At 34.5% G+C, this 15,624-nt stretch overlaps 1 protein-coding gene across 2 annotated transcripts in view; it reads left to right on the forward strand.

Annotated features, from left to right (window-relative positions):
* Nucleotides 1-15,624, forward strand: part of LOC124354256 (lysophosphatidylcholine acyltransferase) — a 63,087-nt gene that overhangs the window by 29,337 nt on the left and 18,126 nt on the right. Inside the window, exons 2-3 of one of the 2 annotated variants that reach the window (XM_046804576.1) lie at nucleotides 11,886-12,031; nucleotides 14,920-15,137. In XM_046804576.1, the coding sequence (XP_046660532.1) occupies nucleotides 11,886-12,031; nucleotides 14,920-15,137 (364 nt within the window). The remainder of the gene's footprint in view (nucleotides 1-11,885; nucleotides 12,032-14,919; nucleotides 15,138-15,624) is intronic. The other variant, XM_046804577.1, reaches the window with a different exon arrangement.

Below are 15,624 nucleotides of genomic sequence, written 5' to 3' on the forward strand. Positions count from 1 at the left end.
TCATGACACTTTTACTTGAGATCGCGTTTTGCCGTACTGAGTACGTCATGGAGTAGTCGGTTATTTTTGTAGCTGTAACAGACGACTATCGAATGTCTTCAATGAAAAATGTATACCAATCGAAAGGAGAAGATTCAAACTTTCGATTAATTGAGACGATATCTCGAAAAATCGATCTTTAGAAAAAAATATCTGAGAAATCAGCTGCATTCAAGACGACGTCATTGCCGTGCAGCCGATCGTTTGTCAGCTTACGTTTGTTGTTGTTTACAGTCATTGTTAGTGTGATGGTTATGTTCAACTGACATATTTTTGTGTGTTTTACGTTCCTTTGTTTAGTTATTATTATTAGTTTTACAAGCTAACTATATTGTTTTGAAGAAGGAAATCCCGTTTTGACAGGAACAATTTGTTGTGTTTTATAAACATGAGTTGGGGATGGTTTGTAGGTTAGCTAGCTTTTAGGGAAATTAACCTAAAGTAGGTTAATTTTGTTTAATTTGGCTAATTTTAAACACTAACAACATAGAAGTATAATAAAATAATTATAAACTTGGGTAATTTGCTTATATTATTTATAAAACACAAAATCTCTAAAAAAACCGCCAGAAAAATCAACGCAGGAGGGAGTATGACCATGAAAAAAAAAATAACGCGTTGAAGGGATTATTTGAGGTGGATTGAGGAGGAAAGTCGAAGATAATCAGATATGACCGATGTGTGCCTTGCGACCACTAAACCAAGCAGTGAAACGCGTATTTAATGATGGCTGCGGGCGGGAACTGTTCGTGCGCAGTGCGGTAGCCGGAGCACGCGGAAGCGCGGGAACGGAGCAAAAGTGTTATCCAAGGTCTGTTTTGGGCAGTTGCGTCACATGTAGCCTTGGAGACCTGCTACACCGGTCCGGTCAGGCTCACCGGTAGAGTCATCACCCTCACCGGTCAGGAACTGCTCTGGTTTTCCTTGAAAAAGTGGAGTTTTTGCGCGATTACATCAAAACCGCCACGCCAAAGTCCTAAACGTTTCCTGTTATGAATGTTGAACACACATGAATGAAGTGTACACTCTGCTGGCCTTGTCCTTAGAGGACTTCATAGAAACAACCAGTTCCGGGTTGCTTTCAAACTGAGAATACAAACAATTCCACGGAGGTTATTGGACAGATGTAGGCCTTGGGCACACTTTGAATGCGTCTACTCTTATCAACCTACAAACTTATTATCTACAGGTTCAGTGAAAAGGCTTCATAGTACTGCGTTTGATGACAAATACACAATGATTTATAATACATAGATGTACATTTCTATTTCTATAAGGAGACCTTAAAATTATTTTGCTACGCGAAACTCTTTATGCTCGCAGAACAATGTTTATACTAGGTTAGCTAAATCGCAGTTCTGGTGTTATTCATAACGTCACCGTGTGTAAATCAAAATTCTAATGGTTATGCCTGGTATGGTTTGGCTTTTAACAATGGACCAAACTTTACCTATTGTGGAAAGGGGAACTATTATTGAAATTTGATTTTGTTATAATACAATCCATCTTTTATCTGATATGTAGCAACTCATCATAAGGTTAAAATGTAGTTTGATACATTTACTCTGTTTGATTCATTCAGTTGTGTGTATGGTAATTGTTAAAGTTTTTGCTGGAGTCTACAGAACACATCACACACAGTCCACCACCAATTACAGTGAAAGGTTGTGAGATTACTTGGAGAAATCAACAACTTCGGGACCCCGTTACAGGTGGAACAGTTCAGAAATCCAATTAGCGTTGGAGACCGCTGGTGCAGGGAATTATGGTCTGAACCAGTGTGGTTTGCATTACACATCAATATTTCCCTAGTTTTCCCTATAAAAAAGGGCCAGAACTACGACACCAACAGAGCATATCCACTAATGCTAGATTCTATCAGTGCGATGTATTCGGGACGTATATATCAAGAATCAAGAATAATTTATTTTCCTCAGATGTAGGTATAAACAATAAATTGCTTACAATAATTCCATTCTATGCCACAAAATTAACCCACACAAACGGAAAACAATAGGGCCTCAAAGGCAAGCCTGTTATGAGGTTCCTTCATAACTTAACATAATAACATAACCTGCTGTCACCAGAATTAAATAATGGTAGGTACTATACTTTTTAGATATAATCAGTGCAGTCTTAAATAACAATTTGTCTTTGTAAAATTCAAAACTAGACACAAATAGATATATACAATTTACAACACAATACAAAACAATCAATTTATATAATAGATATACAGTAATGACCAAAAAACAATAAATAATACTTTTATCACCCAAGAAGTTATATTTAATTCAGCAGATCTTCTATGTGGCTTATGGTAAACAGCCATTTTAAAATGCCCTTCTTAAATTTATTAAAACTGCTTACATTTTTTAAATCATATGGTAGCAAGTTGTACATTCCTGGTGCGATAAACTTATATGTTCTTTAGAAAAGGTTATAAATGGTCCAGGGACATAAATATTTTCCCTACTTCTTAATTTATTTCTAAACATATTCATATTTCTTGGACAATTGCTTCTCTGTTTGTAGAATGCTGCCATAACCTTAAAAACAAAAAGATGTCTTAATGGTAGAATTCTCAAGCTAAGGTACAATGGCCATGAATGGTCAGAAACTTGTTTCTTGTCATAACTCTAATTAGATATTTATGCTGGATTATCTGTGGGATAAGGTTGCTGATGTAAGTTCCACCCCAGCATACCAATGCATACTCTAACCTAGTTCGCATATATGCACATATGTTAGCTTATACAGGTATGTAGCGTACTTGTCGGGGCGTTCTAATGTAACTTTGCTAAACAAGAACAATTCATATTACAATTCAGAAAAAACTGACGTCATGAAGCACGGAGTAAAGAATAAAAATACAGTGGAAAATACACAACAAATCTGTATCAACATTATTTCTACTACCACACTCTCTCGTGTTGTATGTAGTTGTCCACTCATTTTAAGAACTGCCCTGACATTCATCATTTTAAATCCATGCTGTGATCCTTTCTTATGAATGTTGACTTTTACAACTTATCTGAATTTTTTAACTCTTTTTCATAGTCTCTAATAATTTCAGGAGTTTTTAACAGTAGTTTAAGAAATAGTATTTATTATACGTTATGACTATGTTAGAAACATTGTAATATTTCTATTAACAATAAAGTATTATATTCTTTTAGTTTTCAGAAACAGAAAGGGTTAGTTTTTGGTAACTTACACGTGGTACCAATTTAAATTCATAAATAACATATTAATTTTATAAAAAACTAAAGATTATTTTACTAACTTAATTCATAGATATTTCGCTCCAATTTTCAAATATTATTAGGTTGTGCTTATAGAATGACAGAATTAGCGCACATTATTTGTGGTATATACACATGGTTTTAAATATTGTACGTATTAGTATGAATAAACCGGCCAATGCAAATCAATCACGCTAATTAATAAGCGCGTTTTAAAGATATTAAGTAATAAATACGAACTGCAGTAAACTTAAGTAATGGAAAATGTTATTAACTTATGTAAACAGTTGAACCTTTAGAATTATTAATATATACAGTCAATTGAAAGCGATGTACCTAGGCTAGGACTACTTTTGGTCTACACGGTATTCAACTTACTTCCATAACCGAAATTGAGGAAACCCCCTTGGCACAATAACCGTTATGTGAGTTAATCAGCCCTGGATTGAAATATATTTCAAAATATTCAAACATATTCATGTGTATGTATGTTCGAACAGAAGGAACTGCACGAAATTCAATGGAATTCTCATTACTTATTTTTACAACAGATTTTTATTTATAATTAAGAAATTTCAACTATTATCATTGCATAACGCCTACAGTTAATACAAAAGGCAGATCAAAGTTAGTTCCATTTTTTTTAGAAACATTTAATCCATAAAATGTTGAAGTGCTTAGAAATGAGTGATATTTTAGATCGAAGGATAGAAAAATGTTCCATAGAAAAGCATCCCGATACCCAACTTCGTTTATATAAATCAACCAACAATTTTTCAACAAGTCAAAATTGGCTAGTCAAAGGAACTTAATCGACGTAATGTATTAAAAGGAAGATAATTTATATAAGGATTTTAGAGGTCGTGTGGGAGAGAATCCGTGTTGTTCGCCTTGTGAACTTTTTGTGCTCTGACGTGCAAAACGCCGGCTCGTATACAGCAAAAATGAACAGTTCAATAGCCAGGTCGGACAAGGAAGACGACAATCTCCGCCATTACTGGCCGGTAGTAGCGCCTAATGGGCGAGGAAGTTTCACAATTCACGTTCCACAAAACCTAATAGTGCCAAGTTCGAAAACTGCAACGAAACAGGTTTTAAGGTAAACATTACGAGTAGTACAATTGGTGGACCAAACACGTAAATTGTGTCGGAGACAACTGACACCCTGCACAATTTCTTGACCGTTGCTAACTAATACAACGCTTGGGTGAACCGATATCACTTTGCCATTGTGAAATTAGGTGTTGCTAATCTGGGAAATCGATGTTATAGTTATAAGTTATAGTCCCAGCAACATAAAAGTACACCATATAAAGCTCATTAGATCTTATTATTGTAAAGTACATTTAAATTCCAAAAAAGTCGAAAGAAGAATGTAGGCTATGGTATTAGTGGACTGATAAGTACGAGATCTCGTATAACGGTTTTGTGAATGTGGTCAAGTTTGCAAAGACGAATTTCTCCAAGAGCAAATCTATATATCGCAGTTGTAATTAAATCCTCGGTGGTATGGATAGCTGAGATCATGGTTTTTAAAAGAGACTTCGATACAAAAAGCAGACATGTATAATTCATCCAAGAGTTTTGCTTAGTTTAGTTGCCAAGATTTCAAATGAAATATATTTAAAAATTAGTTTTAAAGTTTGGTTGATATTACCCAAACGCACACTGTCATTTTGTAAGCGATATGAAGCCCATGCAGCATAAGTTTACAAGAAGTCATTAAGAAGTTACAGTACAGAGAGCATTTCGTCTCTGTTTCACCAATTGAACAGTCAGCTAGAAAAGCATTCGTGGTTGGCTTAGGTAATTTCAAGAAACTAGATGTCTCTACTAAGAAAAAAGGTACCAAGACAACCGCGTAAGTGAATAAAATATCTTTGGAACACTTGCTTGTACCTCAACTTAGAATAGATTCACTAAACTTAAGTCTTCACCAGGATGAAGCTCCACTCTATTGGCACTATGATGTTAGATATTTTTCATCAATCCATTCCCTAACGATGGATAAGCAGAATGGTAAACAAATATGGTTTACGCCTCTAGCCACCTGATTCTCTTGATATCACACTAAAACTTTTCATGTGGACATATGTCAATGAGAGTGTTTGCATCCCACCTCTGCCAGCAACTCCAACCTACTTAAGAAAACGCGCTTCTGCAGCAATAATTTGCCTTACTTTTGCCTACTTGTATGTTGTTTAACACAATACATACTTATACACGTATGCTATGAGTTTTTTTACAGCTTGATTATTTTTATGCATGCAGCAAATGTGAGACATATTGGACATTCACAAGGGGTCTAAGCTAAGCTTTGAAATTTCATTTTTTTAAATTATTATGTGGATTGTTCATGTATAATGTACACTTCGTTAACGGAAAAGATTTAATTACATTGGGTCCATTTTTACCCCTGGATTTTGTTCATTCACTTAAAATGATGGTTTTTACGTACATACACGTATAAACATGTTAACATTAAAGGAAAAGGCAACACATTATAAACCAAAGCAGTTAAATGTGTTATGTCCTACCTATCTGTTATGGGTCGGTTGCAGTGATCTCAGAACCAGAAATACCGAGTGTCGGAATAATTTCGCCAAAAAATAATGTCACCAAAATGGTTCCTCTATGTATGACAACCTCCTTTAGCATACACATGCCAAATTAGTATAAGATCACATATCAAAATAGATCTCTCTGGAAAAACATCAACATTTGAAATATAAACCCAAGTGAAATTAAAAAATAAATCAATAAATGTCGTACTATCACGTCCTATCTTGTCGCCCTATGTACGTGATTTAGATTGCCACATCCTACTCTGAATGTGAAACTCAAATCGTATGGTAAATTAGTTCAAATATATATTTTTTTTAAATATTTTAAACATTTCAAAATGTAGTAATTTTATAATAATCAACTTAAAAACAAAATCGTTTTAAATAATGTAAAGTAATATTCCTAGAAAGTATCTGCTATATTCTATTAGGCTCGGATGACAATTTTTTTTGTAAAAACAAGGAGAGGACAATCCCCTTTTGAGCCTTATTCTGCCCGTCCTCGTGGGGCCCCTGGCCTGTGCTAAGATCTTATCAAACAGAATAAGGAGTAGAGTCGATACAGTACAAGGTCGATGGTACTGATAAAAAGCGCAACGGTCACAGACAGGATTTGATCCCGCGCTGTATCTAACTCAGGCCCAAAGTCCAACGTCAGACCACTCGGCCATCGGCACTCCCAAAAAGGTACACGTTTTACTGTTTAAATAAAAATACTTTGAGTAAATTGATTTATTCTTTTTATTTCAGAGTTAAGATAAATTTAATTTTCCCATTGGTTTCTATTCGATGCCCAGTGGATACACAATTGAGTGTAATTTGTAAAGCCATGTTTTAGCATTCTTTTAAATGTTTTTCTTTTACCTGTTAGAATTGAATTGCAACCAATGTTACACCATTTAGTATATTGTTTATTGTTATCACTAATCCTTAATGTATCCTAATAGTATAAATACCGTTACAAAATTAAAATGCTGTAACAAGCAGACGGCCACAGTTTAAGTGAAGCAATATAACCTTGTTTAAATGTCAGACATATTTGTTAATTTAACCATTTATTAACTTTTGTTCATATTTTTCGAACGCTCTATATGATTGGGAGTGAAAGTGCCACATGATTGGTTTATGACGTCGGAGTAAAAATCTGAGTTAGAAAAAGCGCAGGGTCAAATCCTGTCTATAACCGCAGGACTTCATCCTCAAACACTTCTATCCATTCCCCTTTATTTTATTTTATAAGATCCTTGCACAAACCAGTGGTCGATAAGGGCAGGCAGAATAACGTTTAAAAGGGGAATCGGCCTCTTTTCTAAAAAAAGAATGGGATTTTAAATTAAACGAATGATTTAATACTATACACAGATTTGTTCCCCTCCAGAACTTAAATCACGAAAATGCCACTGGATTGATTCAGAAAAGAGTTTGGTTTTACAAGAATTGAGGAACTTCTTACTGTATTTTTAGCCTTAAGCTTCGGGTTATTGTAGATTTCGTAACCTCTTCATCTTGACAGGTGAGAAACCTTCACACAGGTCTGCAAAATTCCACTCGTTGAATCATCTGTCGTTAAATCGTGTCTCACATCTCATAATATAGCTAATTGAGTAATACACATAAATAGGAATGTTTTCAAGAAATTTTTCTCAGGAAATATATATATCAAACTTTCCCACAAAAATCCTGTCGAACGGTTGTCAAAGTTGTAAAAGAGTAAAAAAATGCTCTCGCTGTTTTGCTTGAAAATGTAAGTGTAGTAAGAGAATGTTGTGGGAAACAAAAGAAACGTGGTGCATTATCCTCTGAACGTGGAAATGTTTAAATGTCTAAATTCCCCATATAAAAAAGAAAACAATCAGTAGAAAGTCGGAAAGACGGTACTCGAGGTAACTGGTACGTACCAACCAGAGCACTAGCTAGGTGTGTAAAACAGATTTGTTCTTTTCCTGACATGGGTCTCAACAGATTTCTCCACCTGCAGAGGTGGTAAGAAAGATAGGAAGTCACAAAGTAAGTTTCTTCTGCAGAATAGAAACCTGTCTTGTAACTTCCTATCTTTTTTTATGTTTTACTCGGCGGTAATGTCAAAATAAATTGTAGACGAATTCTAAACGGAATTCTTGAACAAAATATTAAATAAGCAAAATTAGAAAGAAACATCTAACGTGCATTTTATTTTCTTGACATTCTTCAATATGGAGATCTCGATTTACGAGGGTGGTTTGATGTCTGGTAAAAATAGAATAAATATTGTTTTGAAGGCATAAACTCACTTTATTTCTCGGCAAGTCTCCTTGTAAGGCTATACACTTGGTTCAACAAGTTTCAAATTTTTTAACCCTTCGGCAAAGTAGGCTTTGTCAAACTCTACAAAATAGTCTGTCACAGCGGTGGACATTTCCTCATTCGATGAAAGATTCTTCCCACCAAGCCAAATTTTCAAGTTTGGGAATAAGTCAGTCGGAGCCAAGTTTGGTGAATAGGGTGGATGAGGAACAAATTCGAATCCCAAGTCGAGCACTTTTGCCATTGCGATAGCTTCTGTGTAGGCTGGAGCATTGTCCTGGTAAAACAGCACCTTCTTCTGAATCCAATCTTGGAACGTTTTCCAATGATTTCCTTTATCAAAAGATCCAGCAGAGCAGCATAATGGGCCCAGTTATCGACACTCCTTTTTCTAAATAAAATATCAGGATTATACCCTGGACCCCTGGGAATCCCAAAACGCAGTGGCCATCACCTTTTCCGCTGACAAAACAGTCAGCATGGAGTGTAATAGTGGATCCAAGTTTCAGGCGCGGCACCAATCGCGCATAGAAATTTTTCATGGAGGATGCAAAGCTCTTGTTCGATTAAGATGTCTATAATGTTAGCTATCTCACGAATCTTTAATCTTCGATCTTCCATTACCATCTCATGCACCTTATCGATCCTTTCCTGTGTGGTGACTTCAACAGGCCGACCGGAGCGAGTGCTTCATCCTCCGTGCTTCTCCGGCCACGTTTAAACTCATTGATCCAGAAGTAAATGGTCTTCAGTGTTGGTGCTATAATACCCGTGGAAATATCAGACTTACAAACAACAGTGCAGGTTTCGAAAATTTCCCGCTCTTTCATACAAATTTACCAGACTTATAAAACCGCCCTGGTAAATGTCATAAATGTCCTTTAATCATCACGGACTTCCCCCTAATAGCGATGACATGGTATGCAGTTTAACTAACCTGCCTTTGAGGGAAAGATGCCAACAGTATCGAGGAAAACTAGTCTCTGGATAAAAAATCTGAACCCTACCCAAGGAAAATTGAATTCAATATAGGCAATACGCCAATATCTAGATAGCGCGTCCAAGTCAACTAGTTGACCGCGACGTATGTGTTCCACCTCAATAATGGTGATAATGAGCGCCTCTGATTTAGTGCACAAATTTATTTATAACCACATTTATATGTATTTTGAAATGTGGTGAGAACGCACCGATAAAAAAACAAGCTAGGAGTACGCAAAACGTACGAGTTCAAGGAGTAGGTCACCAAGTAGCTCACCAAATATCCTGCTGCAAACAAACAGATATCATACAGAGAAGACATTTTTACATCCCCCCACAGGCAAAAAAGTATATTTTGCCAGCCCACTGAGTAAGGGGCTTCAATGACGCAGAGCCCAATCCAATGGACGAACATGAGCTCATTCTTGTCTGTGTAAAAATGGCGTTTTATGCAAAACGTATAGTTTACAGATGTAATCTTTCTCATGATATCATGCCACTTGATAAATTCAGTTTTTTTCACTACTCTGGGTTTCATAGCATTATTTAAATAATAATAGACTAGAAACCATGCCATTAAGTTACGTGACGTCATGTGTTGACGACTATGTCACGTGTTAAAATGGCATATGCTTGTACTCAGTTTGTTTAAAAATTTATCTATTCTGCGATTTTCTTGTTAGCATCACGGTTACCTGTAAGGTAAATGTAAAAATTGTTCACTAAGCTCAGTCAAATCCGACGAAGTGGCATTCAACGAAGTGTTTCCTACATAGAAATGGAGCGTTGTGTAAAATGTCAAGTCTATAAGTCAGTGTGTCATCGATATATTGTGAAAACACACAACGATCAGTAATTACATTTTCCAGTCCCGCGAGTGATAAGCTTCGCTAACGCTCAGCCAATAAAAGGATTTGTATGAAATGGTGACATTCGGGTGCTGATATTTAAGAGCATTTTTTATCCCACTTAAAAGATCTTTCACAATTGTGAAAAGGCTGTTGCAACAAGTGGTTGACAGGTAATTATCAACCGATTTCCGTTAATTGTTTGTGTTCTCCCATGTCCTGCACTCTCTGTGGGTGACGGCAGTGACGGTTCATGGCGACCGCCTTGGCCTGGATAACCTTACTTGCAGCGGGCTTTACGTTACCCTTCGACCGACGCTACGTCACCGTTACTTTCGGTTCTTCCGCTGCGGCTTCGTCGTTATTAAACAGACATACACGACTTTTTATGTTCAAAATCAAATTTAAAAATGAAAAAATATCCACAACTCGAGAAATTGAATATCGCTTTTTCCAGTCCTGTATTAATAGTGTCATAAACTGCTGTAAAACATTTTTCTTGGACCGAGTAAAACACTATTAGGACATGAACATGGCTCAATAGTCCAATGCCTATTATTCCGTCTATAAAAATACATTTTCCATTTAAAGACTCATGCATGACTCACTGGTGGTTTAAGTTATCGAAATTGCAGTATTGTGTAATTGGTTATTGCGTCGTTGCTTTGTATAATTCCATTTACTATTGCTCTAGCGGTTGTCATTTTCTAACTGCTTTGATTTGAATCGTGAATCTTTCCAGCCGACGTAAAAATACAATTATACTGATTGTATGTGTGTTACAATACAATAACTAAAAATGCAAATTAACCAATCATTTTACAAAAAAAAAGGATTAGCATTGGAAGAAAATGCCTTATTATAGCATATTGTTATTTTGCCTAGCAAAATCATTGATTCACCTTCAAAGTCAGGTGTATTCACTTAACTACAACAAATTTTATATTAATGTCTTTTAATATGAATATAGTAAATTTTGGAATACACTGATATAGAAGTGTTAGTTCAGGAGCCGATAGCCAATTTGCATTGTACTTTAGTTTCTATATTATACGCAATAAGCATACAATCTAGGGTTTTTTGAAAAGGTAGAGAAATTTTCCTTAAGAAAAAAAATTTATGATTTTTCCCAGATCATATTTTTCTTAGCTTACCACACTAAAACCAACCGTCAGACACATAAATAAATAGTAAATCAGCGCCAGCTAACCATGTATAAACCCTAGAAGTTGCCTGGAAGAGGCGTCTTTCAGTCTCTTCATCTAGGTCTGACGATGATATAACTATTGATTATGTGTTTGATGGTCGTTTTAAAGTGTGTAACGATATTTTATAAGAAAATTATCATTTCATATTTTTAACTATTTTGATATCATTCCACTTCAAATTGTACCAAAACTAGAGCGGCTTACGTTCGATTTCATTCTTAGAGGATATTATTCTATCGATTTCAAGAACAACTAGGCTGTATACTGTGCAATGTAAATTGTCTCTTGGTTCCTAGACTTCATTGTCTAGGAGCTTCTTGGCCATTATGAAAGAGATACACTTCACTTCTCATCGTACAAGATTGATGTTATAGTGTAGAGTAAGTATGCAGTGCACTTTTAAGTGGGTTATTTCTTGATTATTAATAATTTCATACAAAAAATTTCTTTTATTAGTCAGTTGGGTGATGCAAACAATCATTAATTTTAACAAATGTTGTTATCCCATTTTAGATAAGATGACGGATCTTTTAATATAATTGTGAGAAGTTGTGAGATCTATAATACAGCTTTTATTCAAAGATACCATGACTTTTTGTAACAAATATTGGTTGGCCAATGGGTTTGTATCCTAAGTATTTTCTTGGAATTGATCGTCTTTTATTAAACAACTCTAACACCTGTAGACTATTTGTGACCTTTACATACATGTTATAGGCTGGTATCCTGACAGTGGTGGTGCTGCCAGTCCGGCTGCTGGTGATCGTCTGCCTTTTGGTGCTTGCCTGGCTGCTGGCATGTGTCGGCTTGATGGGACTGTCCGAGGCGGATCTTCAAGAGCGACCTCTCACACCATGGCGACGGTAACACTACATCCTCTGTCGATATATTGTACCTACTGGTAGAATATGTGGTTGTGTACTTGTATAGATGTACAAGTAGTTACAAAGCCACACTATAATCTTGACTCTTTACTAGAATGGCAAATGAAATAAAGTTGGACTGATTTACTTCTTATCAATTATTTTTAATTAAGCAGATGTTTTTATAGTATATATATTAGATGCCTGATTGTTACATTACATCATTTCGGTAGTCTGTACAGGACGTTAACGGCATTATTTTTAAAAAATGTCTTAAGTTGGCACATACTTATTTAAAATTCTTGGTAAACAAAGTTAACTTTTATTTTCTTTGCCATAAATATATTCTCACAAAAGTATTTTCTTTTCAAGTCCAAAAGACTACAATACTTTGTGATGAATTTAGTTTTTTTACAAAGTAAGTCAAGTGGTTCAATATTTATCAATTACTTATCAATAGATTACTTGAACCATATCAAATAGCCCCCTAAAGGGAGGGAATCCTTGTTTGAGTTACTCGTTTGACACCTAGAAGCATCGGTCCAGATAACAAAATTATGTTCACAGTGTTAATAAAACCTAGCCACATTAACAATACAATAGTTTTGCATTGGAGTTTAATGATTATTATTATTGTTTCATACCTCTAATTCAATATTATATGTTTATAATCAGTAACATAGTTACCTCAAATATAGTTTTAGTAATTATTAAATTGAGTATGATTTATGATATTAAAATAAATATTTTTAATCCATCATATTTTGGCAACCAAATTGTTATAAAGAACACTTTGTTTATTCTGTGTTTGTATATAGAATATATTATATATAGAACACTTAAGGTTTATCTACATAAAATCTTAAGATTAATTCTGAATCTCGATCAATCCTATCAGCCATTCAGGTAGTTTGTTCAGAGTTTGATGAAAATTATCAACCCAAATCATATTGATCGAACAGATTGATTAAGGTTAATCAAGTTTGATCTTCCAATAAATGTATGATCTGAGAATGTTCCATAACCCCAGGTGAATAAAATAAAATAAAATTAAAATTATTGATGTATTACTTTTTTATAAACATTTGATTAAATATTTTCAAAAATATTGTAACAGAATGTGACCCCCTTCCACTTGAGTGAGGAGATAAGTATTAAATAAAAAAATAATAAAGCTATGATATGAATTAATATTACAATGTTGGCTACTGAACCATATTTCTAAATCGTATAGTGATATTTCTATTTACCCAGAATGCCTACTCAAGAATACTTTAATTGACTGTGTATTAAATTTGAAGTCACATAATTAGCTCTAATCTTCACTGCTCAGTAAGAGGCTGAATTCAAGTATTTAAAAATAAGCTGTAAAGAGTAAAAATTGGTGCAGTGTTTATAATTAAGATATGGTAATGTTAAGTTTAATATAGTTTTTAAACAGATTATGTTTGTAAACTTTTATTTTTTTCTAATATTCCTCTGTGTACTGTTTGAACAAAACAGCATGTGTAATTGTAATGGTATTGTGTCTTTGAGAGTACTGAGTCATTATTGTCTGCATAAATGTCTTTGTTGGTGAAATGAGAGTGAAAATCAAATATTGTGCAAGAATTTTAAAATCGTTTGCTTACATTTTGGATTGCAAATGACCTTAAAACTGATTTGACATGAAATTTTAAAATCAAATTGTCATTTCAGTAATTAATAATGAATTCTTGTACTAAAATTGGTTATCACTCATTGAATATTTTTGTTTTGACTAATTTCTCCAGGTTGCTTTGCTAACATTTCCTCTGCAGTGTACATGGCTTTTACTAACACAAAACTTATGCATGACAGTAACCAAAGTGCTGTAAGGTGATCAGAATAGTGATGATCTATTAAAAAAACGAACTGTTCTTTTATCCCGAACAATCAGTTTCTTTACATTTCTTTAACGAATTGCATTATGATAATAACTATCTTAATAAGAACCCGCATAGGTAAATAGACAATCAAATTATTAAACTGAAGTTGAATGCTACTTTAATCGAGACTCTAAAATGGTTTTATTAAATAATGAAAGAGAATCTAACAACAGGTAAAACCTTTTCTTAGTTATGTTCATAAACATTTATTGCGATATATAAAATGGAGGAAGTCGGAATTCTTTTACTAACAGTCAATTTAAATACTAAAACTTTAAATACAAATTTATATTTATTTTATGACTGTCTTATTATTATTTATTTATGACTGTAGCTGGCAAATCAGTACCTTACCAAAAATTCTGACTTTAAAGATTATAGGGTTTAACGTAACGCTTGCTATAAAAAAATGTACTGAATTATCAAAAAAATGATGGGCGGACATTTAAAATTTTACTATTACAAAACTTATGTTTCAATGAAAAAAATTCAAAATTTATTCTAGTAAAGAATAAAAAAAAAACAGATTTTTGGTTACCCACTAATAAAGAAACAATCTAAACTGTTTGGAAAATTTTACATTAAGGAATAATTGAGTAAGTAGTTTTTCTACAATTTTTATGTAAATAATGAAACCTTTGTGTTATTAAGTCAATAATATATTTTATTATTTACCATGCATTTTGTTTCTGGTATTCAAACTGATAAGTATTTCTCATTCTTACTCAATTTTGTATAAAACCCGAATACTACATCTGATTGTCTTAACAATACAATAATATTCCGAATTGGGGGCAGGATGGTAATCTCAGAGTAACTGAAAAATAACAGATCTCTTGCTCTCTTTTCTTTTATACAATATCACCTTCTAAAAAAAATTATCAATCGCCAGTGCCTGTAATTGTAGACAATCTGTTGGAATTGAAAGAAACTTTCTGATCGCCTTGCAGCCTGGGTATATCTGCATGACCTTGCACGCAGGACTGTTCGTGGGGTGTCGGGGGTGGTTCTCCGCTGTATGATGTTCTTCTGGGGATTCCACTGGGTGCATGTGACCGGCAGGAAGGCCTCGAGATATTGTGCTCCTCTCATCGCTGTCGCGCCGCACTCCTCATTCTTCGACATCCTGGCTGTCCTCATCATAGGCGACTGCAGTGTTGTCACTCGCACTGAGAACCTTGACGTTCCTATTGTTGGAAGTATGACAGTTGCTGTTTTATAGCCACAGTGGGAGACTAAGATTTACTTTATTGGGAGGGAGCATTTTATTTAAAAAAGCAACTCTTCTAGAAGCATACAATAACATTGTTCTCTCAAAATTGGGACACGGGAAGAGGAAAATTTTAATTTCTCCTTATCCATATGATTATGGCACTGATTTTTTAAAATTGTCGGTGTAAGGAGGAAGGGAGTAGAATTGTATCCTTCCTTAACCTCTTGAATGCTAAGATTTCGATTTACCTCTCAAGACCTTATGGGTTTTAAAAAGTTCACACCTGATGAAAAATTTGTTATACATGATTGTATAGTTTAGTCTTTACTTAGCCTTACATGGACAGTATGATGAGTATTTTCTAAGATTTGTTTTGCTCACACTATGTCAAAATATTGCAAACGTAATTATAATCTCGAGATATTCCAGCCTCACTTTGTTGAGCCATCCATTCTCAGTCAAGAGATTAAAAC

Source organism: Homalodisca vitripennis, chromosome 2 (assembly GCF_021130785.1).
Source record: "Homalodisca vitripennis isolate AUS2020 chromosome 2, UT_GWSS_2.1, whole genome shotgun sequence".
NCBI lineage: Eukaryota > Metazoa > Arthropoda > Insecta > Hemiptera > Cicadellidae > Homalodisca > Homalodisca vitripennis.